A 26494-nucleotide genomic window follows, 5' to 3' on the forward strand; every position below is an offset into this window, starting at 1 on the left:
TTCTCTTTGAGTTTGTGTCTGAGTCTGAGCGGATGAAAAATCCCACTGGAGAGTAAGCCAAAGGCTTAAGTGTTGGAAACGTGCAAATGCCTCTCTGCATGTCTACCTTTCGGCACGGAAAGGTGCTTCTCCACCCTTTGCTGTTGCTGTGCGTTATTTTTGGCAGTAGTGGCCCCAAACTTTGACCTAATAGCCACAGTAAGTCCTGCGGTGTCTCTGCTCTGCAGTGCCTGATTCTGGCTCTCAGCTCACTTCCCAACTCACTAGACATTTTTTTCTTTTTTTCTTTTCTCTGCGTTTTAGTTTTCTGCTCTTTTTTTTTCAGATCCTTCTTAATTACATGTTAAGTTTTAGCCTCCTTTTTATCCCATGTTCTTTAATTCATAGTAGTATTTTCTGTGACTTGCTGTCATAGAAACGAGGGCTTAAGAGGACCTTACGAGCTCGTGTAATCCATTTCACTACCTCAAGGAAAAAACTACTCTTTTTAGACCAACTCTGGCAGACGTCTGTCTCACCTATTTTTAAGAACCTCCAATGAAGCAGATTGCGTGACCCTCTGGGTGATCAGTCTAGTGCCTTGCTTTTTTAATATGTTCCTAACATCTTGCTTGTTGCAGTTGGTCAAATTCCTTCACCAAAACATCTCTGAAAAACCACTCCAGAGCAAACTGTGTTGCCAATTCAAAAGCTGTTCTGCTCAGATCTCTCTAGGCCATACTTTTAGTTTCAGTGTCTGGTTTTTAACTTAATCTCTTGACCCTTAGAGCCTTTGCAAATCAGTTCATTAGGCGTTTTCAAATTGGTTAATTGTAGTTCCATCTCGTCATGTGGTCTGCACAGGTAGTATTGCTTCATTTGCATCAGTTGAAACCTAAATTTGCGGCTGCGCTCTTGCTGCATCACGGCTGCAGCCTCCCTTGAGCAGTCTCCTCCCTGAAAGCATGCTCAGAGTATGAAAAGCTTGATCATGTAGAAAGAGGCCAAATTACATTGCCTTTATCTTTATAATCACTGAACACAGAGGCTCTGTCTTCCTTTCAGATACACCGCTGGGGCGTCATTTATCTCTTCCTGGGCTGGTCTGGGCTGGCACCTTGAGTTGTCCCTGTTTCTTTCTTGGTCTATCCTCTCTTGAATTAGGAGGATCCCTCCCTCCTCCTGCTGATTTGCCTGTTTTTATATGTGGAAGTTGACTTTTGTCTGTGACTAGGTAAAGTAGCAGTTTTCTTTTATTGTACCATATTTTTAAAGATCTCAGCTTAAGTACAGTTTTTTATTTTTTTTTTCCTCACTGCTTCAGTTTAATTCTATGAAGCAATCTGCAGTTTTGTTTGTGAAGGATACCGTACATAAAAAAAATTTGCCTTGTAACTTGGATCGCCCCGTAGCACATAAGTTGGCATTGCGCGTTTTCTGACTTGCAGGTACAAGCTTGGACCCAGGGAGCGTAGCCAGAAGGGGCTGGAAGGCAAAGCTGTGATGACATGTTCAGTATCCAGGTGGAGGGCCAAGAGGGCAGCTGCGCGGCGCTGGGTTGCATTCCAATGTGCTGATCCGTGGAACAGCGTTGGCATACGCTTTGGAAGCTGCTGCTTGCTCTCCTGGCTGTAGGGAAGGGGCTGAGGTGATGGCAGGGAAAGAAGGGGTGAGTCTTTGCAGAATATTTTTGTATGATTGTGGCCTATTCCAAGCAGGCTGAACATTTGGAGCCTTGGCATTTAGTTGTGGTGTCGTTGTATACCATGTTGCCTCTGGTAGCTCAAAAGTTAATTACACTGGGGTGAGCTGTTGAGGTTTTGTTTTTGTTTTCGGGGTTTTTTTTGGTTTGTTTGTTTGGGGTTTTTTTGCTTTTTTTTTTTTTTCCCCTCTCCTTTATTCCTGAACTACTTAAGTTGTAGGGAAGTTATATTTTCTCACTACTTGGGGGCTTAATGGGGTGGCGGGTAGGGATTTTGGAAATAGTTTAACAATTTCACATTTTATATGCTCTAATGAATTTCCCAGGGTTTTGGAACGGTTGGATCCAACTTTAGTATCGTAATTTCCAGAGTTTTATTTATGCTAAAATAAGTTAGTGGTGGATTAAGAGGCACAAAGAGCCAACAGATTACAAGTGAACTAATGAAGACATCATTTCTTTTGGATAAAGTGCATGACTCATAGTTGTGCCCTGTACTGAAATACTGCAGGCCGTGAGTTTCACCAGGACCACAAGCTGGCAATGGGGTTCCTCTTCCCTCTCCTGTTACTTCAAACCTGTGTTTGATTTCAGGTGCAGAAAAGAGAGGGTTTGCAAGGACCAGAAACAACTCTGAATCTGCAAGAACTCCCCAGAACTTCAATAGGAAGAGGCAACTCTCTGAATCGCAGACAGAAACAATGAACAATTCAGACAGCAGAATAAATCCTAGACAACTGGGAACTCCCAGAGGTATTAAAGCAGAGTGCGTACACGCTTCAGGAATAAGCTGCCTTGAAGCATGTGCTCAGCAGTGTTAAAAGATGGGCGGGGATGAATGCTCTTAACTCTAAAATGAGCTGTAGAAGGCTGTCCATTATTTGTAAAATATAATTATTCCAGATTTTTTGGTGCTCTGAAGCTGGGTGCCAGTATTTCTAGGCAAACTGTTCACAGAAATTCACCTTTCAATACAAAGCCTCTATACAGCTGCTGTTAAGATACATGGTCGTTTGGTGGGCAAGATAACACTTATGAATTTTTGTTTGCAGGAGGATCCTATGCTGCTCTCCCAACATCAGGTGATAGAAAGAATCGCAATAAACCCACTCGAGGGAGGAAGAAGAGTATATTTGAAGCCTACATGTCAAAAGAAGATGTTTCAGCAGGACTGAAAAGGGGAGAGCTAATTCAGGTGCTTGGAACATACAACGTCCGTACTCTTTGTGATAAGTCTGTGGAACTTGCAGGCAGTTGTTGGAAGTTGATGTCAGTTGGTTCCATGACAGGGAATTGACGCACCGCTTGTAGATGTTAGAAGAAAACTTTTTCCCATTCTCAGGAGGTTCTAAAAGTGAAGTTAAAACTTTTAAGTTCAGCTGAAGTATAGTTTTTGGTTTGATTGCATGTTCTGTAATTCCTGATCCACAGTCATGATGAATTGCAGAGTTCTGGCTGGATGGTTTACTAGCCATGATAGTCATTATTGTGGAGACACTTACTTTTACAAATGGTGCTCAAAAACACAGCAGGTGCTGGCAGCCTCTATCTTTGTCAGTGTAAGTAACAATGAATGCCCTTAGCAAGATACTTCTTGCTGAAATTCCTTGCAAAGACATTCATTAGTTCTCAGCAATGAGGTGCAGATGCCTCAGCTTCCAGATATATTCTTTTTTGAGTCTGTCAACTCTTCCCAGAAGTCCTCTTCCCCAAAAAGAAAAAAAGGGAGAGTGATGGTGCAGGTGATGCTGTGGTCCCTGGGATGTCATAGGGCTGTGCCTACCAGGCATTGCAGTGAAGGGTTGTAAACTATGATGCAGCTGTTTGATATCAAATGGCCAGGTGCTGGACCCTTTATTTGCCTGCGTAATTTTCTTTTCACTCCCATAAGGTCATAGGGCTGACCCAGTAACTGATGGCAGCGTGGGGTTTACTGAAGTAAGGCACAGATAGTAGATGGAGCTGAAGAGCCCACCAAGATACAGAAAATCAGTTGCATGTATGTGTTTAGTTATTTGCCTTGAACAGCTAGCAATAAGCATGTTTTCATTTCACAGATTCTAAAGATGAAAGATTGGACTTTGTGCTTTGCTGCTTATGGCAGCAAAACTGCAGCCATAATTAGGCAGCAATTCCTCTCTATCTAGCAAAATGTGGGAGTGGACCTGCCATTTGTGTGGGCAGCTGGATCTCAGAAGGAGTTTTGCTTACCGGCAGGCAGGGCTGATGTTCACTGAGGAACAGAAGATGATAGCATCCTAGAACCACTCTTGTAGTACAGTCCTCAAGATGGTGTAGTGTTCTTCAGGACACACCTTGCGTCCCAGTGAGATCAGGCTGTCTGGGGAAAAAAAGACAGGTGGAAGTCAGTGAGGGCACGATGAATACTCATGATGAGGCATCCCAAGTGTACAGATGGCACTGCTGTTTAATTAATGTTGTAATACTGGTGAGGTTGTGATGCTTACTTTCATCAATACCTTGAAGTTGCAAACAGCATCACCTCACTTTTTGTGTGATTTCTTGTTATAATTGTATAGTAATTCTTGTATAATAATATAATGGTATAATTTCTGGAGGTCTGAAGATTCCATGTATCAGATTGCCTGATTCCCTCCTGATGACCGATCTGATGGCCTCTTAGTTTTCAGAAAAATGGCTGTGCAGCATATCCGTGCTTATGATGAGACTGGTTCACTGGGCTACCCAGACGTTAGGCCAGGGCCTTTTTAAAGACTGTCATAGACATCCACACTGGGAAGAAAATGGTGAGGGAAGAAGTGGGACCCTCAAGCTGTGACTTCCACCCATAGCTGCAGTGAGATACAGCAGCAACTGAAGCTTCTGCCTTGCCTTCAGAAGTGTTTTTGGCAGCCGTTTTTGTTAACGCAGCCTCGTAGCGTTAAGTGCCGCGTGTGTAGACTGCGTATGATGTCGAGTGCAGCTGCAGTGAGGCACATCAGACTATGACCACTACCTGAGAATCCCATTGAAATGCTGAGTCCCGGAGGGCCTGTGATTGCATGCTCTCTGGCAAAAGAATCCCTGATTCTTGTAAATGCGTAGTGTCTACTCCAGGTCATGTGCTGCGTAACTGAAAGAGTCATACGTGCTTTCTTAGGCTGTATCTGTTTTCCTTTCATCCAGTTCCAGATCTCAGGGAAACAGTTGAGGCTGTAGAAGCTGGAGTTAATCATTTAGGGCTGAGTGTCAGATTATGGGAATCGCAGCTCAGTGTCTCTCATCTTCAGCTCCTTCATCCTTATGATCTTGTCAAGACCATTCATCACTGCAGTCTCTAACAGGATAGGTGAGATCCTGACAGCAACTTTAGTGAATGGACAAATATTCAGCAGTGCTCTGTGCAATAAGAAGAGACATAGTGAACAAATACCTGTTGTGTTAATCCCTGAAAGCAGGGCGTTGGTCCGGCGTGGTGGCCTGCAAAAATGCTCCACAGGAGCCTGCGGAAGAGGAGAATGAACCTTCTAGTCTGAATCTGATGGTCCTGAGCAAACTTCAGTGCTAGCCAGACAGAAGCATGACTCTGAGCAGAAGGGCGTCCCCTGGAACATCCTGGAAACACTGGGTCTGCATTTAATTTGAGTGAGAACGTGAGAGATCTGTTAGAGAGAAAGACATTACTGTGAACTCTGAAGGTGTTGCTGGACCCTGACGATGGAGCTACGCAACTAAATGCTTCTGAAAGCCCAGCCCCCGGAAACTACTGGCATATGTGGAGATAGCTCAGATAAAACACGAGTGCCATGAAGATTAAGCTGTACTGGATCAGGAAGGACAGAAGTGTTATCTTTATGGGTGCTGACGTCTGTCAGTAACATTGGTCTTAATTATTTCTGGTACTATAGCTGACATAACTCCGTTTTTGATAAGTAGCGTGGAGGAGTGTGCCCTGTGGGATTCCTGGGTTCATTTAATCATGCAATGCGTGCGGAAATGTCCTTCCACAAGGAAGGGGATCTGAACTCAGGTGCTTAAGAGTGCATAGACTTCCCACTTCCCTGACTGTAAAACTGTCCACAGTGAGCAAACACCAAGAGTATCAGGTTGATAGGAATCACATCGGCCAGTCTGAAGGCAAACAAGATTGAATAACTTCTGTGTAGTTACGTAAGCGGATGGTGTTGGCTATAGACAACAGATGAAGTCAGGTTGTGTATTAAGGACCATTGACCCAAAGGACCATAATCATCCTCTGAAGCGCCAGCCAGAAACTCATGTCTGCTCCACGCCTCCAGTGTCTCCCAGACCCTCCCTGCAGGGCTGCTGGGGTCAGGCGAAGCGAGAGTGTGCAGCATACAGAGGTACAGAGCCTGCTTTGCCAGTAACAGGGTGTTTTGCCTTGGAATGCTGTTCCTTTGGGTATAAAGGCTGGGGGTTCCCTGATTTTCCTGAATTGTTTTTTCAAAGCACCTGTAACAAGCAGGTGTTTCAACCCTAACCTTTTTTTGGTGTTTTGTACATACAAACCAGTGTAGGCATATGTGTTAAGTTAGCTGTTTATAAACTGCTGCTTTGAGATGCTTGAAGTTTAGTGTCAGTGTTGCCTGCCCTGGTTCTAGCACAGCAACTTGAGAAATCATGACCCTTTTGTATCTTACTGGGGAAACTCAATAAGGTTAGAAACTTTTTTGGCAAGTATGTGTGAAGCTGACTTGAATCATCAGAAAGTGTTTTAGAAACCTTCCTGCAAACCTTTCTCTTCCCTTTCAAAACAAAGGCCCTCCTGACACAAAAACACTGATAAATATAGCAGCTATTATTTGCAAGCCATTGTAAAAGAATACAACATTAGTGTGACATCATGGGACTCCGCAGCCAGATCCTCACCCCCTAATACACATATGAGAACAGTTGTTCGTTGCAGATGGGGAGAGTGACTGGTTCCAGATATGATATCACAGCGTGAAATGGACAACATTGTAAATAGGATTTTCATAGGCACAGATAATAGGGCCCATCTGCTTTCTAAGATAAATTTTGGGACTTCCTTGCTTAAAGGAAAGAGTTGAAGTATTTTAATGCTACTTGATGTAAGGATTCTAATGCTGATCATAATTAGTTAGTGCATATAAAATGTAGAGAAACCTGCTGCATGGTAAACACGGTAACGCTTCGCTTCTCTGCCTGTTCGCCGGAGCTGGGCATCCATGTCCAAATAGCCACTCTGGCGCCTTCTGGGCCATGGATGCAAAACCTGATTTTTCACGCGCATATTGGGCATTTGCACCTGGCTGATTGACAGCTGTCCCAAACTATTCAAGGGGGTTCTGTGGAGTAACACAGGATATCCTCTCATCTGCTTTGTGCTGGTGGGTAGATGCTGGTATGGGAATTATTTGACTTGTTGTCAAGCAGAGCAACCATCGCTTTTCATTTTTTCCTTTCTCTCTGTAGCAGCTTCCTTTGCTAACAGTGTATTGTTTTTGATGACTGATTCTGGGAAATAAGGGGGGAAGAAGACCTTTGAGAGTTTTCCATCAGTGGGCACCAGTGCTAATAGAAGCTGATGACAGCGAGTTAGCTCTCACTTTGCCTAAGCATAAAGTATCTCCAGAGCTGCTCCCAGTGGGTCGTCTTTGTTTTCGTGCTGTTCTCCTGGGTTGTGCCTGCCATGTGGCTAGTGTGCTTGTTAATGCAAGTTGCATAAGGCACAGAATAAGACAGTGCAGCAAAGTATTCAAACAATGCCTAAAGAATATAGAATATATGGTGCTGATGTTTCCAAACTTAAGCAAATAAAAACAATGGAAAAACTTCATAAATCTGCAAATTCTTCTTCAAGGCAGCAAAACTTTCACATGTAATCAGCTGTATTTTCCTATCATCTGAGTGTTTCCCAGAATACATAAAAAAATTATACGCCGCAGTAAATTTTTAAGGAAGCAATTCCTGTGAGAGGTTCCTATGATTGCTTAACACAGAAGTGCAAACAGATGGAATCTGTTCATATAAGAAATTGGCCAACATTATTTCAAATACACAAGTGGAGAAAGTTTTAAAGTTTCAGCCCAAAGCGGAAGCCTGTCTGAAGGCAGATATCTAGTTGTGTTTCCATAAGACTCAAAAGCTGTCAGTTTAGCTGCAGCCACCTGAATCTCAATTCCCAGGAACCTCTTGGGATGGGAACGGCATTGTTGTGTAGCCTCTTAGTCCTTGGTTGGCTCTTTCTCTTGGATGGACCTGAGCCCAAGCAGCAAAACTGGTTCGAGGACTGACTTGAGCTTTGACTTGGCAGATAACAAAGCAGAAATAGATAAACCACGGAGTTTCAAATGTATTTAAGACAGTTTGACTTTAATTGTATTTAAACAGAATTTAATCCTGTAGACTTTAAATGTTTGTTTTTGGAAAATCCTTTTGATTCTTCTTTGGAAATGTTCTTTATCACAGAGTTGCTGCTACTGTCTGTTTGCAGGAACAGCCTAAGCAGCCACAGGCCAATAAGGCTGATACCTGCTGCCATGCAAGCTCAGCAGGTCAGCTTTTCTTCTTTCCTCCTGTCTCCAAAATAAGCAAAACCAACATTCTACTCTTCCAAAACAGAGCAAAACAAATGGTTTCTATTGTCTGTTTTTTAAAGAAGGTGGTGGATGCTCAGCCAAAAATATGTGAAGGTAACAGGAGGGCTTGGATGCTCAGTTCACCCAGTAGCAGCGACAACTAATGATTCAACATCTCTTTGATGGCAGACTGCAGTAGATCATCTTAAGCCTATCATGAAACTGCCTTTTGGCTTGAAATTGCTCAGATGTGAAGTTGTCAAGACTTGAAATGTATAATGGAAATTTAGATGTATCTCTCATGTTTCACGGTAGATATATTACCCACAGCTCTCTAATTTAACTGATGTTATATAAAATTAATAAGATTCAGGCATAATCTTTCTCCTTCTTCTCTTTTTTTTTAAGGGACCCTTGAGAATAAATCCTAAGAAGTACCATGAAGCCTTCATTCCATCTCCAGTAAGTGTAATTTTATAATGCTTTAAATTTCATAAGTAAAGGTGCATTAAGATATGAGTTACGCTGTGCACAAAAGGTCACTCAGAGGTGAATGAATTGATATAAATGAACATGATCTGGATTTTCTTTTAAGTCACATATTCCCAAACAAATCCTGCTTTTTCATACCTCAAAGAACTACTTACTTAGTTTGTACTGAAATCTGGGATACTGCTGGGTCCCACAGAAGCCAGCTGAAGTCAGGTTTGAGGACCACCAGATAGCGTAATCAGAAACCCTTGGTTTATGGCTGCAGAGGTTTTATAGATTTTCCACTGATTTAAGTTAATCTTCCCCAAACAAATATGCTCTCCATTTTCGATCTGCTGCATGAGCTAATTTGAAAAGTCATTCCAGAAATAATATGCATGATTCCTTTTCATGTGCCCGCTTTTGCATGAACTGGATCTTGCTTGGCTTGGGATATCCTTCTGTCGCATGGGACTGGCTTGTGCCTCTTCTTTCTTGTTTCCTTATTTTGACAGAAAAGAAGGGCTCTTGCAATTTCAGGGACTTCCAGTAGGGAAGGTGACCTCACAGCTGGCAGAGCCAAAGCTTTTTCTCTGGAACTGACTTGGTCAAAACATTGCCATCAATGAGAGAGAGAACTTCATACTGAAACATTTTGTTGGTGTGGAGGAGAGAAGACAGAGCCTGGCCTGACACAGTGAAACACTGACTCTGTTGTTGTTCCTGCTGCTGACAGTACTATTGCTTTGGAGCCTGGATTGAAGGCCTTGAAATTCATGGCATTGTCAATTCACATTATTCTTTTGGGATGATGTTTTGGAGCTCCCTTTGTTAGAGAAGGCAGGACAGAGGTGGAGAAAGGTTGAGGGTGCACAAGTAATTAACTAGAGGAAGAAGTACAGAGCAGCTCTTTGGTACATCAGTAAAGCAGCACTGTGTGTGTAAGTGGGAAAGGAACTGTGATCCTTCCTTTACAGGTGTCCTTGTAGAGGTGGTAAGTGTAAGCTGTTAAACTTATTCTCTGAAATTGGAAAAAACAAGTTTAAGTGAGAAATCCACCTACTCTCATGAATTTAATTGGATGTGAAGCTTTACCCCTAGTCACCCCTAGTGTCCAGCTGTTGCCTTGTGCAGTCTTGCTTGCTGTCCTGTGTGCAGGAATACGTACATTAAGGAGAGTTAGCTGGGGTTGTTATCTCAGCTTTCTACTTTTCTGCTGTTTGTGAAGCTGAATACCAAAACCAGCCTTGTCCCTGGTAACAAGCAAAATCACACCTGGATGAAGATGACTCTGGTGGGTGTGGACACAGTTCTCACTTTAAGACAAATGCTTTATAAGCTTATCCTTGTGTAACGTTATTTGCCATAATGGAGGGTTTGCAGCCTTCATGTTCTGCAGAAGTTCCCATCATTACCAGATGCTACAAGAGCTGCAGCTGTGAAAAATCACCCTTTCTCTTCTGCTGTTGCCTAAGGCACTGTACCCTTTTCTCTTCAGCTGTGACTTGGCTACGGCTTTGTGGAGTTCAAATGCAACAGCTGTGCACCTTCTAACACCAGAAGTCCCAGGGTCTTTCTTGCTGCAACTGTTCTCTGTCTGCTTGTCTCATTGCTGTGTGAAGAGTTAAGGGAAAGGCCCAGGGCCTTTCTCTTGAAAGCCGCTCAGAATGGACCCAAGCATTTAAACCTCTGCCTTGCATCTCCTGTCTTTGCTGCACACGGTAGTGTGGTTTGAAAAGATGGCATTGTCAAGGTGAAGAATGATACTGCTGAGCACGAGTGATGGAGTGGCTGTGGCTGGGCTGTGCTTATGGAAGACATTTCCAGAGCAGATGAAAGCACTGCAGATCTCCCTCTTATCAGAGGGGGATAGAGAACACTGCTGGTGATATTCATAGGTGGCTACGGGGCAGTAAAAGCCCCACGTTCCCTGGAGGGGGCTGCAGAAGTCCTGAAGCCATTGCAGCCCGTACAGTGTATGCTCCCCTCTCCAGGGGCAGCTAAGACTTTGCAAGTGATTGAGTTCTGTTGTGATTCGGTGCCATTTTAGTTGCATTAGTAATCTGAAGTGCCAGTTGTGCAGAGTAGGGGATGCTGAAGGAAAACGTGGGAAGCACAAGTGTTCTTGGAAGCACATAAGTTTCCCGAACAATCATAAGCCTGGAGCTCAAGATACAGAAGTGTTTCTTTTTGGAGACAAAACCAAAAGTGACAGCGGTTTCCTAATTACAGCTTTGTTGCAGGCATTGAAATTTACTGCTGTAAAATAGATGTGTGTACACATGTATAAGTGTGTGTGTGTATATGTGGGTATATTCTTTGGAATGAGAGTGACTGGCTGCATTTCAAGACAAGACTCTTGCAGAGCATGGAGATGCAGCTTTAACTAGGTGGTGTGACACATCAGGCACCTTTACTGGGGTGGGGGTAAGGGTCTGCCTTTCGTTTTCTTAGACACAGGAGAGAAGGAAAAAACATATAAAACAAACAAATTATTGTGAATGCCAGCCTGTGTCCTTCAGTGCAAACCAGCTACAGACAAAAAAAAAAGCAAGCATTTTCCTTAAAAAGTGACTTTGAACTTTTCTTATTATTTATGTGGTGAATTTAGGTAAAGAATTGGGGCAGAAGGGAGAGAGTGAGGAGAAATGAAGAATAAGACCATGTGTAAAAAATCTGGCTTTTTGAAAAGAACGGTTTCCAATTTGAATTATGTTGTTCCAAGAGGCTTTGCAATTTTTCTGCATCTTGTCATGGGAGGCAGCTTTCACACAGCTGTTGAGCTGCTGCTGCTTTTCTTTCTAAGAGTAATTTGGTCTCTTGGAGGACAGCCTTGGTTTCACATCATGGCAAGGTTCTGCCGTTTTATTGTTTTGGTATCTAAGCAGAGTAAGATATTTTTGTGATATTAGGGCTTCATGTTTTCAGGTTATAAAATAAGTTTTTCTTGGAGACTGAGCACACTGGTAGTGCTGATTGGACTTACTCAATCATATGAGGCTCAGAAGTGTGTATCTGAGAAGTGACTAAAGTTGTGATTAAGATTTTAATTGTTGTGAGGCTGTTTTTTTTCACTGAAAGACAATGAAGTACTAATCTAAAGAAACTCTTCTTTTTTTTTTTTTTTTTTTACCTCAAAACTATGGAAAGATAGCACTCTCTAGAAAAACTCTATTGACTGCTGATGTTGATACTGAATGCTCCCATTATTTGACACATTCATGGCACAGTAAACAGACACATGGAATTTTTCATATACTGAATTATGGGGAAACAGAAATGAAAGCAAGAATACTGTCAATAATTAGCCAAAAAAAAGGACAAAACTCTCAGTGCTTTAAAAACTAAAACCTTTGTGTTGGCATCTTCAGGAAACTTCATCTTTATTCACCCTGTGAAGAAAATATTCCGGACTAAATCTAGATCAGCTAAATGCCAGACATGTCTGGGGTGGATAATCATAGTGCATACAATTAGTAGAGGCTCTTGTGCAAGGATGTTAACCCAGACTATTGAGAGAAGGTGTCCTAACATGTCTGTTCCAGTAAACGGTCTTCTGGCTTGCAGTTGGCATCTGTAGTCTCAATTTTTTGGAATCTCTGCTAGGATTGGTTATGTCAAATGCAGAATATGTGGTGTTAATTCATTTGGAAAAAGAGATCGCATCCCCGGTGCCTCTCTCCAGGCCATCTTCACAGACAGACCTGCTGATCCCAGAGCTGTGTGTCCCTGCTTTCCCATCTCACCAGGAGAGCAACAGGCATCTCTGCACGGGACGTTTTGCTGAGAATGTCTTGTAAACATGTTCTGAACAATAGCTTGGAGTGCTTGAGTTGGGAACTTAATGTGTGAAGAGCTGTGACTGCAGAAAGCTCTCTACCCATTCCCAAGGGTTTCTGTAGAGGAACTGAGCAGAGCTTGCAGACAATGCATCTTGAGGGCTTGGCTCTATCTTGAATAAATAGTGTGGAACAACTGTGCTGGCACATACATACAAAGGAGATTATTTGCTGAAAGATATTGCATGTTGAAGGGCATATGGTGAATCCATTTCATTTCTGTGCACAACTGCAGGATGTTTGTCTCACCAGGGTGTGTGTCTTTTTTGATGGCAGTGTTTTAAAGCTCATAACAACTGTAATTTAATATGTTTCGGTCTGGTATTTATTTTTCTTCCTCTTTGACTAGGATGGGACTCGCGATATCTTTATTGATGGAGTGGTGGCTCGCAACAGAGCCCTGAATGGTGACATCGTGGCAGTTAAACTGCTTCCCAAGGAGCAATGGAAGGTCAGTTCAGTATATTTTTCTGTGATTTGACAAAAAGAGCTTTTTACTGTTTGTTGGTTTTTTGGTTTGGTTTTTGTTTTGTTTTTTTTTTTTCACTAAACTTAGGGCCTGAGACAGAGAACAGAGAATTTCCTACAAATCAGATTAGCTAAATTGCAGTTTATGCTGCTGTAGATGGACTTTAACCATTGAAACATTTGGAAGAAGCAATGCCTAAAATGTTGAAACATCACTCTTAGCACAGAATGGCCTTTTTTTTATCACTGTATGGAGAAGTCTGACAAGGCTGGTTCAAAGCATGGTTGCCAGAGGTGACTTTTCATATCTGTTATTTACCTGCTTTCACGCTGTGGTATTAGATAGCTCTGTGTAGGTGTTTGCAATTGCTTATGCATTTGACAACTGCTGTTCACAAAGCTTTAGTAGTGATTAAGTCTCTCAAATTTGTGGGTTCTCAGTTTGTGGAAAGCTTATCTTGTCACAGCTCCATATTTTGTGGTAATATTCTTTACATGAATGAAGAACGTGTGAAGTGACTGGAGCAATGCAAATGTGGGACAATCTGTTTTTCATTTTCATGTCTGAGAGTTTCACTAACATCACTCTGGGTGTTTTTTCTTTCACTGATCAAACTCAAGTCCTTTCACACATCTGGATAATTTTGTTGTTTGAGTTTATCTTTTAGCACCTCTATGGAGGGAAAGTTCTTACTCCTTTAGTTGCTGGGACATGTAAGCTACTGTTAGCAATTGTGACACAGGTTTTTACGTGTAGGCACAACAGAACTGTCACAAATTGTTTTCCAAACATGTTTTTTTAATTCTTATTGAGGATCTAAAGACTGTTGTACATCTTTGGGACAAAAATAATAATGAGCATGATTCCAGCAGGGTGGGGACTGGTCCAAATTACCTTGGCCTGGTGCTTTTTATTCATTCTACCTTTCTTCTCTGCCTGGCTTTGTTTAAAGTTACGTGATTGTAGTCTTGCAAATGCAAGGTCTTCAGTCTGGTTATTCACTGAACCTTCTACCCTCTCTGTGTAAATCTAATAGTAATTGAAATGATGGTTTGAAACACGTTAGAACTTGTCTCTTCCTTTTAAATATGCATAAAATTAGTAAACGACCTGTTTATTGACACATGTAAGTGTGAAACTACCTTATGCAAAAGGCAATTGTAAGTCAAATCTAGAATATTGCAGGTATCCATATACCTGTATGTAAGTCTGCTGCAATCTTTGTAACCTCGGAAAACCAATTTTGAGGGTCAAAGCAAAATTTCTTTTATAACTATTCAAGAGTCCAAATCAGAGTTCACTAAAGCTGTGATGATTACTGTATGTTTGGATCAGCAAATCCATATATATAAATTATCTTTTATATTAGACCATTTCATATAGTTGGAAAAATTGAATAGTTTGGGTGCTTAGATCCTTTGCCAGGACCTGCCAGCACAAGGACTTCTTTGTAGGCTTGAAAAAGGTTGCCTGAGGTAGAAGCTTTGTCTGCAGTTTTCCATTTATAACTGGCTCTAAACAAAGATAACGCCTCACTCTCTTACATTCTCGTGCCTTCATATGTTTAACAGTAGTGTTCGTTTATGAATACGGGAGGAAAGATTCAGAATATTCTCCCTGCACAGCAAAAGCTGAACTAGGTAGTACTGGTGAAGAAGCGGTGTGTTGACTGCAAGGAGGCAGTTCAGAAGACTTCAGTATTTTGTAGTATGATTATGATCCTTCTGTGGTGAGTTTAACCTTGCCAAATGAAGTAGCTGGAACATGCCAGTCATGTTTTTCAGCCACACAGGTGCTGCCCTGTGTAGTCTCGTTTATCTCCTGCCATCAGCAACTTAATCAGCAATGACATCCCTTTTCCCCTGCTCCTTGAGTCTCTTGCTATGCACTCGTGTTTGTATTAGTTATTTGGGAAAGATGCCACTAAATTGCATTGAAAGATACTGCATTCTGCCAGGTAATTCATACTGATTAATGATAAACTGTTGCAACCTATTTTAGGTTTTTCCATTTGTTTAGTCTCATGCTGCTGCAAAGCTGCCACATAGGTGTCCTGAGGGTTTGCTTCTTCCCGTTGGGCCTTTGGAACAAAGTGAACGGCTTCAATTATTTCCTTGAAAAATGTAAATCAGGTGTATATGATATAACTGATGCTCTCAGAGGAGGCTTTACAGGCTCTGTACATATTGGTTTGTTAGGATTGAGATGTGCATGCTGATTGTTTTTATGGTTCCCTGTTCCCAACCCAGTAGTCTGTGCTCCACTGAGAACTGAGCTGAGTCTTTTGCTGATAAACCTGTGTCTTGCACAGGATAAGGTTGCTGGTGGGTCTGTGACTTCTGTGTTTCAAGCACCCTGGGATGGTCTCTGAATGCTCTGGGAGAAGATCTTCCTATTGCAAGTGCAGGTGATTCCTGCCGCACGCCTCTTAGTGCGAAGTCACAGTGTAATGCTGCAATGGCAGGGCTTGGCATTACACATTATGTGTGTAAATGGGAGGAAGGGGGAAAACCTGAGACTGGTAAAACGATGGATTTTGGATAGGGAAATCTGTGTGTTTGCTTGAAGAATTGAGAAGTTTAGGAATTCTGGCTGGAGAGCAGTTTCTCCAGGGATATACTGTGTTCTGCTGAGCCTGTGATGGTGATACTGTCACAGAGGTATAAGTGCCATGTGAAATGTAAGGGGATGGTGAAATACTCTAGATGTGTGGTTATACTTTATGTAATACCTTCTTGAGAGGGACAGCAATATTTTCTTCCTCCAGCCCTCCACTTCCTGGCTCAGTGGTGGGAAATCTGTCAGGCTTGAATTTCTCAACATCATATCCTTCCCAGCGTGTGCATCAAGTGCTTGGATGAGCTACCATGGTCCTCTCTGTGCTTATTCTGACTTATCTTAAAGCTCTGTTTGTTCATACATCCTCTGGGAGAGCTGCTTGCTGTTCAGTGATGATCAGTTTGTCAGTTCATATTTCTGTGCTTACTATTAGTTCTGATCAAGAGCCATCAGTTTGTGTGGCACCACTGGCTTGAGGGAGAGACATTTTGTCCCCAAAATTTATTATCTTGTGCTCCTGAAGAGGGTGGCCACTGGCTTCCTGCCAGGGTTGAGTGGCATGCGTTGCAGTGACCGCATTTGGAGCCTGTATTTGAGAAGTTCTTCTCCTGTCCTCTTGTGTTACCTCTTGGGAATATTGAGGTGCTATGGTAACTTTCAAATATTTAGCTTTTGCAAAGTAAGGTATTTGACTTAGACTGTTTTTCCAGGTACTTAACCTACTCTTAGCAAATGAAGTCAGAGTATCATTGCAGTTAGCTACACTGTCCCCTTCTTTCTTCAAGATGTAGAGCTTCCCTGAATCTGTGTCTTTATCTTCTGGAGGAACGTCACGATAAAAGATAACCAGTGACAGGGAATTTACCTCAGTCCTTGTCAATTATTCCGATAAAGAAGAATGGTGCTTTGTGTCTTGACTGAGTTTCACTACTTTAACTTCCACCCATGGATTCTTATTGTATTTTATGGAGTTGTCCTTACATCCGTTTCAGGAGCTTCAATTATACAGTGTCATAATTACTGGAAGGCAAAAATAATGTTGATATGAAAATTACAGCAATATTTCTCAGGCTCATCAAGGAGGGAAGCAGCATGTCAGTATAAAGGACAAACCTAACCCATCCTTCCTCACAGTGTCTTTTTGCTCTTTTACTGTCTGCTTAATTGCCAGACTGAATTTGTTTAATTTCAGGTATCTGTTTTGGTTTTTCTTGCAAGATGTAATTTCTTTGGTGGAAGGAAATAGCATAATAAGTCATTCGATATCACTTGGGGCTTGGGATTCCTGGCCCAATCTCTGGTACTTTTAGAGTAATAGTTTGTAATGTGGAATGTTTTTCATGACAACCGTCTCACGCGTTGCATGCTATGGCTGAAATTTTAGAGTCTTAGTCTGAAAATAGTACCCAGACGAGGACTTTTTGCTGCTCAGAGCTGCCTGAAAGTAGTTTTGGGTCCAACAACCCCCTGTTGCTTGGTGCAATCTGCAGGAGAGATCTCCAGTTCTGCATCTGCTTGTAGCAGTGGTATATTGTAACACCATTTGCTATATCTGCATATAAAATAATGACAGATTAACCTGCCAGTTTCTCAGAAAACAATGCTACAAGTGGTATTTTTTTGTTGTTTCTTGAATAATTTCCTCCTCAGTTTGAAGTGCTCCTTTGCACTATTTTCAGCTGATTCTTTTGATCTTGTCAGAAAGTCTTCAAGGCCAAGGATGTAGAACTATTCATTTACGTACAGTGTGTGTTGCTGGATAATATGTTAATGGGTCTGACATTTTAGTCATGAAGTGTCAGAAAGTGATAGAAAGAGTATTTCTTTATAGCTCTTGAAAACACATGTTCTGTTCAACACTGAGATGTCAGATACAAGACCGTGCAGCAGGAGATCTTAGAGCTGCCTCTGCTAGAGCCATACGTCAGAGATTAATATTTAAACTCTTTCTCTACAGAAGATATGAACTACAATTCACTTTTCCCAGCTGTGACTGTTATTGGCATAAATATGAACAAACACAGAGAAGGAACAATTTGGTTCAACCAGACATCACAGATATCACCATGTGTAGTTTGAACAGAGCTACATATCCTGGCAGATTGCTGCCTCCAACTGTTGGTGAAAACCTGTGAACCATTAGTTGTCCAGAGGGGATGCTAGCTTTGGATTTGCCCTGGTGAATAACGATTCATTGCAACCAAATTTTTCTGAGAGTCAGTTTCTTCTCAAAATCTCCCAGCTAATGTAAGGATAACAGTAACTCAGGAGGAGATGGGGTTCTTAGAGGGTTATCACAGCAATACTGTTTGAGTCTAACAATCAAGAATGTTGTTTGGAAACATTACATTCATAATAATAAAAAAAAGTTCTGGAGAAGTCATTATTGAAATAGTAAGTGTTCTGGCATGCTAAAAATGTTCAAATATAATTCATGATATCCAGGAGTAAAGCGGGAAGCCTAAGAAGCTGACTAGGAAGATGTCCAGAAAAGTAGAGTTCTAGCAAATCTGAAAGGTTGATGGATGCTGTAGGGAGGAAGGGTTGTTGAGTTTTTAGATTTGGTTTACTGTAGACTTTACAGTGAAGGCTGTAAGTTGATGGTTGCACACGTGCGTGCATACCCCTCCTCACATTGGCAAATCCCCAAACCACAAATTGGTGGAATCCGAAGAAGCTTCCTTGCGTGCTTACTTTCTGGTTGTGCCATTCTCTGGATGGCCACATATTGTTCCACACTGAGGAGTTCCTGACGGACCTCCGCTGTGAGCTGGTGTGCCTCTTTCCAGGCTTTGCTTAGCTCCAAACTGTCTGGGTATGGAATAGCAATACAGTAGATTGATAGCAAAAAAGCTGAGAAAATAGGAAGTGTTGCTCACAGAGATGTATGTGTCATTAAATTTTCTCTTGCGAATGTTCTTTTCACATTTTGTTAATCAAATATCACTTGAAGTGAATCAACCAATGTCTTAAAACAGTGAGTTTTAATAGCAAGACGTGGCATGCTTTTTATAGTATATAATGATAAAATTACTATAATGAACTGGGTTGTGTGAGATCGCTGTGACCCAGTGCTGGTTCAGCCCTTGCCTCCCCCTTGATGTGTGAAACAAGGAGGCAGAAATACCAGCTTTTTGGATGTTGCAAGCAACCTTACCTTCCTGAGAAGGACCTTTCCTGTCAATACTTGCCTTTGTCTCTCTGATGGGAAAGCCAAAACCAGGATCCCAAATAATAAAATCACAAGAAAGGTACAGAGTTTTTGAACAGTTGAATGTTCTTTTTATTCTTTCTTTTTCTGTGCTCGGTAAGAGTGATATGAAAAGGCAAATTGTTTAGTCAGGTAGGAAGGAAAACTTCTTTTTGTTGACTGTCTGCATCCTGTCCTGCCAGCGCAGAATTACATTGCAGATGTGGTTTGCTGCACAAATGCAGAATAAGATAAAATCGTTACCCTTAGGTGAACAGCAAAGCATTTGTGGTCATGCATCTCACACGTGGTCAGTTGTTACGACCCTGGTGGAATAATGGCAGGTAAGCCCCTCGTGATGGGGACAACTTCAGGCTGTGTGAGATACTTCTACATTTCAGTGTGTTTTCCTGGAAGAACTTCATCTTGAGTGGAAGGAAGTGCTTGTAGGGATGTTCGATCTTATTTTAGAGTAGGAGTCAAGCCAACATTTCCTGCCTGATCTCTGTTCCTGCTCACTTTTTTCCATTGGTCGCATGAATATAATCTAGTACAGCAATTTGTTTCCTTTAACAACTAACTTTTCTTCAAGTGATTGTTTTAAACTCTGTTCTTCTAAGTCTTCTGTAAATATGCAGACATCACAGTAGATTATTCTTAATCCAGTCTCTTATATAACTACTATTATGTTGGATTTTTCTTCATTCTTGGTTCCTGTGGAATTAGTAATTCTTAGAACTGTTTACTTTTTGCCAGTTTGGAGACTTATTTGATGATATCACATGAGTATTTGGAGCCTGCACCTTAGAAGAGAGAGTCAGGATACCTGTTGTTGTGATGGGATTGGTTTTTGGAATGTCACGCACGTTAAATTCACTTAACTTCTTATAAATGCTTTCTTGAAAGACTGTCCAGATTTTCAGTAGTCTGGGTTTCTTTCAGATCCACATAATTAGAAGTAAGTTTAAATAAAGTGTACTGATTGTGAAAGTCCCGTCTGGCCTAAAATTTTTACAATGAATGTTTTACTATTTTTTTAAGGAAGTAGTAACCCTAATTTAGCTTGATAGCTGGAGAAATGAAGAGCTGCTATGACGTTTAAAAGCTGTTAATCTTTAAAGTCCTGAGATGAGGTGGTTTTGGACCATGTCCTAAGTTCTGAAGAAAAGGAAAAATGCTACATATCTATTTGCGTGTTTGTTCTTGTTATCGGCTGGCAGAGAAACAACAATTGGCTGCAGTATTTACATGTGGTCAAAGCTACTAAGGTTGGCTTATTAACTCCTTTCCCTTATTTCCTTAACTCATGTTTATTTTTCTTAAAGCCATAAATCAGAGGGACAAGGAATCTAAAATAGAGGCAACTTATGTAAATAAAGAATTGCAACAGCTGGAGCAGTCACAGGAATTTTTCTGTGACAGGTTCTTTGGGGCAAGTTGTGGGACCTCATTTATAACCTTGTGGTTCTTGGAGACAAGGAAGGTACTTGGCATCAGGGATGAGATACCTTAAATTTGTTGTTGGCACAAGGTAATTTGTAAGTATCTAAGATAAAGTTGTCTGAAGTCTAATCGTGAGGTTTTGAATCAGCGTGCCGCCAGCTTCACAGGGCTGGGGTGGTTGTGCCTTATGTCAAACACTGTTCCTGTGTCTTCTTTCAAACGAGGCAAAGTGCATCTAGGTTGAAGAGTGCTCATGGTCTCCCACTCTCTCTTCTCCTAATGTCTTCGTGACATTATTTGCTATAGGGGTATTCCCTTATCTGTAAACTTCTGAAGCTTAGGACATTGGCTTCACACCTTGGCTGCTGGCCACATCACAGGAACTGGGAATGAATCTATTGCTGGTGCACCATCACACGGTGGAAGGTGATCAGTGATTGATATGCGTCAACAGCAGTTTTCTTAATACTGCTAACAGAAGTCATCTGTCTTACTTGATTCTTGGTACTATCCCTCACCGAATTAACATACAAATCAATGCCCTGGAACCTGTAACTGTGGCAGCGTCTCTTTTGGCAACATCCAGAAGAATTGCAAGTGATGCTTTCAATCAAGTTTCTTGTTTAAGAGAAACACTGAAAGATAAATTAGAATTTTTCCTGATTATCTTTCCCAATGAATTCCTCACTGCTTCTGTAGTCGTGCGCTTGACATTTCTCAGCATATGCGTGCTGATAACACAACTGATGCATATTTGTTAAGGTCCTGGTTTCCAGATTTTGTCCCAGCCTTAGCTACCTGGAGGATTTAAAAAAAAAAGTGTTGGTAATGATTAGGAAAACACTGCAGGACAGATCGATGCTCTACTAACTATGCCGAAAAAGGCAGTCACTTTTGTGTGTTTCCTTGCTTTCTCACTGTTTCTATGGGTTTATATCTGTTTTCTGTGTTCTGTCATGTTAGGCAATAACTGTTTCATGAAGGTAGGTCTGTCTATGCCTCTTACGAGTTTTTTAGATTTCCAGTATGCTAATGATTCATCCATCTTCAGCTGTGTCATCTCCTGGGCTTGAAGTATTTCTTTGTTTTTAGCTTTATCTAAATTATTTTAAAACAGAGAGCAGTTCCAAAACACATACTTTTAATTGGGCGGCTTTGGAAGTGTGAAAATGAAGACTTGACATGATCTAATTAGCACTTCTCTATTTTGGTTGCAAAAAGTGACTGGCGAAGAATTGCCCAGACATCATTCTCTGTTCTGTCTGAAAAAAAATCCTGCATAAAGGTGTATATCCTGCTTAGTTCTTATTGGTGCTTGGAAGTCCTGACTGTAACGCTTTTGCTAATTAGCTAGCTGCCAGGACATCCTTCTGTTCTTGTTCTCCTTGTTCTTTGCTTCTTTGCTGGAATGAGCATTGGCCCCTTTTGTTTTAAGTTCTACAGAAATTGGCATCTCTTTTCCTGTGGTCTGTTTAAATCCCCCAGGGCATTGTGTTTGCCGGGGTGGTGCTGTCTGGGGAAAGTCCCAAGGAGCTGTGTGAAGTAGGAGCGTTATCTCAGCAGCTTCTCTTTCTTCCTGACCTAATGTTCAGGGGAGTGGGGTGGGGAGTTCTGGTAAAAGCCTTTAGCATGGTAGCCAGGTAACTCACCTCTATGCCTTCCTTGACTTTTTTTTTTATCCTGTAGAATGACTTTCCTCCAGGGTTTCATCATCCCTTTCGGTGTCAGATTGCCTGACTTTTTTTTTTATTTTCTGTGCAGACCAGGTCTGCAGCTGTAGCCCCTAGGAACTACAGCTGCTGTGCTAGTCTGGCTTAGTTTTGGACTTGTAGGTCTTCTCCCCACAGGTGCAAGGAGGAGAGCTTATCCAGTGACTGGTATCCTCTCTAAAGGGTCCCATCCACAACAAATGTGGGCAGAGCCCAGCTGCATTTGACAAAGCTGCAGAACCCATGCCCTGCACAGGCGGATTGCCTTGGGAACGGCTCACTGCCCGTTTCAGCATGGACTCTTTCTAACCAAGTACCGTTCCCTGACCTTTAGGCTTGCACTCTTGGCAAAGCAGCCTGGCAACTGTGGAACTTCATGAATGTCTTTCCATCCAGCCATTGTCTTGCAGTTGTCCCTTAAATGTATAATTGTTGGTGTAAGAGAGGCAGCATATGGCCTCCCTGCTAACTTCTTTCAGTATCTCCATATTAGAGCAGTACCAGAGGGAACGTATCAGCGATCCTTTCCAGTGACTGCGCCCGGCTGCGTCACCCGGCTGGGAGCAGTCGTTGCCTCCTGTACTGAAGAGCTGCATAGCATCACCACTGCTGCTGCCGCAGTGAGAATAAATGATCCGTCGGGCTCTAGTTTATTTATCTAGCGGAGCAGGGGATCTAATGCCGTGGGTGAGTACCCTGTTGGCAAGCCATCTGGTGCTTGAGCTCACCTCTTTGGGTCTGTGTTGTACCATGTAGACATACTCAAGTTTAAAGGATGAGCAGTAGTTTAATCTGATTTAGTTTGGTAGCTATGCTTTGTGCATACTCAGAGCAGTGTTTTGACATCATGGCATTACTTTATCTACTCTTTCTGTTTTTTCCCCCATATTCCCAAAGCTTTCTCTAAAACTGTTTATTCTTTTTTTCTTTTCTGCACAGTTGTTGAACTGTGGATGTAATATGTTTATCAGCTCAGATTCACGTCTTGGAAACTTACCTTTTTGTGTAATGCTTTATCACTAGTGCATGGTAACATTTCCTGGCAGGATATGCATTGTTAAAATTCGTTTGTAGAAGGAAAAAAAAAAAGCATAGAAGCGGATGGTTCCCCTCTTGTAAGGTTCAAAAGTTTGTAAAGCAAAAAAAGGAAAATGTTCTTCATGGTACCTGACATCATTTTGGTCCCACCATCCTACTTTCCCATGGGGTGACTCCTATCAGTGGCTAAGATATAACGGAGCCCAAAGACTAGGTGTGGTGGCAGCTGTCACTGTCAAGGAAAGGAAAGGCTGGGAGGGGAAGGCTGGCCTTGTCAGGGCAGTGTCTCTGTCTATACAGTAATTTCCTATGAGCTGACTGAGACCTTGGGCAGACTTTTTGCTAACAAAACCACTACCACATGTCAAAATTGGTTCCCCCCCCACTCCATTGTCTTTTTGTCACTGAAGGAGTCAGCGTTATCCACTGGTCAGTTATTCAGCTGTCTACCCTCCTGCGCCAGCAAAACCTCCTAAGCAAGTTAATGACACGGGTGTCTTGGGGACAAGTGACACATCATTGCAGCAGCCAACTTTGGTGACATGGGAATGGTCCTGGGGCTTGAGGCTTCTCTTTGAGCAGTTAGTTGATCATAGACTGTGCTTCAGAGCTGCAGTTCCCAGGCACTTATTTCTGTTAAGTACTTTGTGAAAGGACAAAAAAAATATAAAAAATAATCTACAGTTAAACTGATCTCCTCTGACAATGTGTAATGCGTTCTGAGGACCAGTGCTTGAGGGAAGGGTGTTGTACAAAATGACAGACAACAAAATATACATAACTCTGTGCAGGGCTTTTGTGGTATTAGGAAATAAAGCTCTCAACACTGGCATATCACCCTCTCTGATTAAACACTGTGGTTTCACCAGCTAAGGATCAATTACTTTAGAATGCCTTAAGTGTTTGTCACATACTCTTCCTTTGGATATTTCACATCCGGATCCTTTTGTCTTCATCGACTTGCCTCAACACTTCTGCTGCTCAGCAGGCTGGGCATGCTCCCTCTGCGTGACCCTAATGGCGTGCCCTGCACCGTGCGTCAGCCTTCACTTCCTATGTCAGAGTAGCTGGTTGCATAGAATCCATGTCACCTGAGTGAGGTGAGGGACCAGGGTGAGAATAAATACTTGCCCTCTACTGAGCAGCATTATGCCCTTGCGTCTGTTAAAGAAAAACTCTTCCCCTTTGAAGATCTGAGGAGGTGTAGAGCACAGTTCTGATGTCCTGCCTAGCAAGAAACCCAAGGAAATACTTTGTTTATACTGCGTTGACCATTTTTGGCGTAAGGTGTTTTTCCAACTGAGTCCATGACTGGACGTACTGTACGTTATAGGGTTATGATATTAAAAAAAAGTGGTGAAAAACATCAACATTAAATTTTAAATTCATTACTGGTACTGCTTTATTAGTTGCTGCCACTTTTTAAAATTTTTCAAGTCTCTTTATTTTCCTGAGTTAGTCAGAACGGCATCAGAATAAATATCTTCCTGCCTGCATTGCATCCCCTCAGCTCTGAAATGAAAAATAATGCGGGCCTAGCAAAACCTCCCCTCTTTCCCGAGATACACCAGAGGAAGCTTGCTTTAGTTCTTTACCAGGTATAAATAACCTTCACAATATAAATAAAAAGACCTCCTGCCCCCGCATTAATTATCTTCGATACATGGTTGTGAAAAAATTTTACCCCAAACTTGAGATTTTTTCCAGCACAGTCTTCCAGATATTCTCACTGTGCAGAAGTAAATACAGAATAAATGGGTGAGTTTAGAACAGAAAAGCCCAGTTAATGTATCTTTGATAAATGATGGTGAATACAGACAGACAAGGATGATTTTATAATTTTTTTCACTAAAGGAGATTTAAATCATGCCTTAATACATTACACATTACGAGATGTTTATACTTGTGTAAACACTATTGTTAAAGTTGAGGTTGTCAACCTTTCTGTGTTACAAGCTTAGAGGATTGAGTGCAACTCTACATTAAAACTTATTCTGGGCAGAAAACTGACTTGAGAGGTTTGTTTGGAAGTCAGTGTTTTATAGACAAAATTTGGTAAGTCTCTTCAGTGATTTTTCTCAAATTAAAGTAAAATTTTATGCCGTTGATAACTCCAGGATGAAAACTATGTGTGCTATGAGAGGAGGGGAAAAAAAGGAAAGACCCAAAGTCTTTAGGATGTGTTTAAACTTTTGGTAGTTTGAGGGGTTGCTTTGGAAAAGCTGATACTTGTCAGAAGTAAATACCTTGGGAATCGGTGAATCACACAAGTGCATGTGATGGTTTTGATACGATAGACGAGCGTGTTAGGCCAGTGGTGGGGAAACTTCATCTTAAGCAGTTGTTGGCATGTTAGAGGAATGAGCCACTCCCTGTGGAGGTCAAGAGTACTTTGGTATTTGTGTGGCAATTTTTGATTGTTTGGAAGGAACAAGAGCGGTTTAAATTCCGAAGTAGTGCATAGTTACATGAACTGTATATAGCCTGCAAGGTTTCCAGCTGATACACTGCAGTAAATTCTAAAAGTTTTGCGTTCTATCATTAAATAAAAATGAAGCAGACTACTTTCTGTATTGTGGAGCTGTAGCATGCTTCGCTATACCTGTGTTGCAGCATCCACGTTTTATATATTTATCCAGGTGAGAACAGTGTCTATAGTGAGACTGATTTGTGTATTCATTTGCCTTGATATCTATTTCAAAGCATCATAACAACTTTCTGTTTTTCTTTTAGGTCAGGTCGCAGTTCTTTCAGATTTTGCTGGTCCTGGCTCATTGTTTTATATCGCTGGCAGTTTTGACACTATTACATGTTTAAGTTGCATATTTCGGTTACAAATTCACAGCTTGCTTCAGTGTCATTTGAAGTGGAATTTGGTGGGAGCAGCTCATAAAGTCATGATGAGAGGATAAAATAAGAGGCATGAAGTTGAATGATGTGAGAAGTGAAACTGTGTTTCATCCAGTTTTTGAAGTATTAGCTTTATTTTTAACTAGCCTAGACTAAGAGTTTGATAAATTGGGGACATATGGACTGTGCTGGGCGAAGAAAGCAATGTTCTGCTAAGAAATTGTGAAAACCATTCATACTGTAGAGCTTGGGTAGAACGTTTTAATTGTACTCCTAGGACTGTGCATAATGCAGTAAAACAACTTCTGGGAGGTTTAAGACAACTTTAAAATGTGGTCAAATTAGAAAGAAAATTATTAGTTAAGAATTGAATAACTGGCTTAGTTTTATTATGGTGGAGTCCTGTTAAGATTTTACAAGGAAGCAGGTTTGATCATGTACTTGGTTTGAAGTCAAGTTTGCGTTGCAGATAGTCTCTGTTCTTCAGGAGCCTTTCTTGGTTCATTTCAAAGGCATCCTTCCTCTAAGGAGCGCTTTTGTGGAGGGGACTGGCTGTGTCCGCTCGTGGCTGGCAGCACAGGTGCATTGTTATGGAGTGGGAACCAGTCCCTCCCTGGGGCTGGAAGACATGGTGTGAACTGGTGGGTTATCGATAACCTTCTGTGTGTTTAACAAGGCAAATCCTTCCGTTTAATTGTTTCACTGGTGAGCAAACACTTAT

At 41.6% G+C, this 26494-nt stretch overlaps 1 protein-coding gene across 2 annotated transcripts in view; it reads left to right on the plus strand.

Annotated features, from left to right (window-relative positions):
* DIS3L2 (DIS3 like 3'-5' exoribonuclease 2) overlaps positions 1-26494 on the plus strand; it is a 191717-nt gene that overhangs the window by 16502 nt on the left and 148721 nt on the right. For both annotated transcript variants that reach the window (XM_086754853.1, XM_086754854.1), the window contains exons 3-6: positions 2276-2434; positions 2734-2876; positions 8614-8667; positions 12865-12966. In XM_086754853.1, coding sequence (XP_086610979.1) covers positions 2276-2434; positions 2734-2876; positions 8614-8667; positions 12865-12966 — 458 coding nt within the window. The remainder of the gene's footprint in view (positions 1-2275; positions 2435-2733; positions 2877-8613; positions 8668-12864; positions 12967-26494) is intronic.

The sequence above is a fragment of the Chlamydotis macqueenii genome, chromosome 9, assembly GCF_036417535.1.
Source record: "Chlamydotis macqueenii isolate bChlMac1 chromosome 9, bChlMac1.mat, whole genome shotgun sequence".
Lineage (NCBI taxonomy): Eukaryota > Metazoa > Chordata > Aves > Otidiformes > Otididae > Chlamydotis > Chlamydotis macqueenii.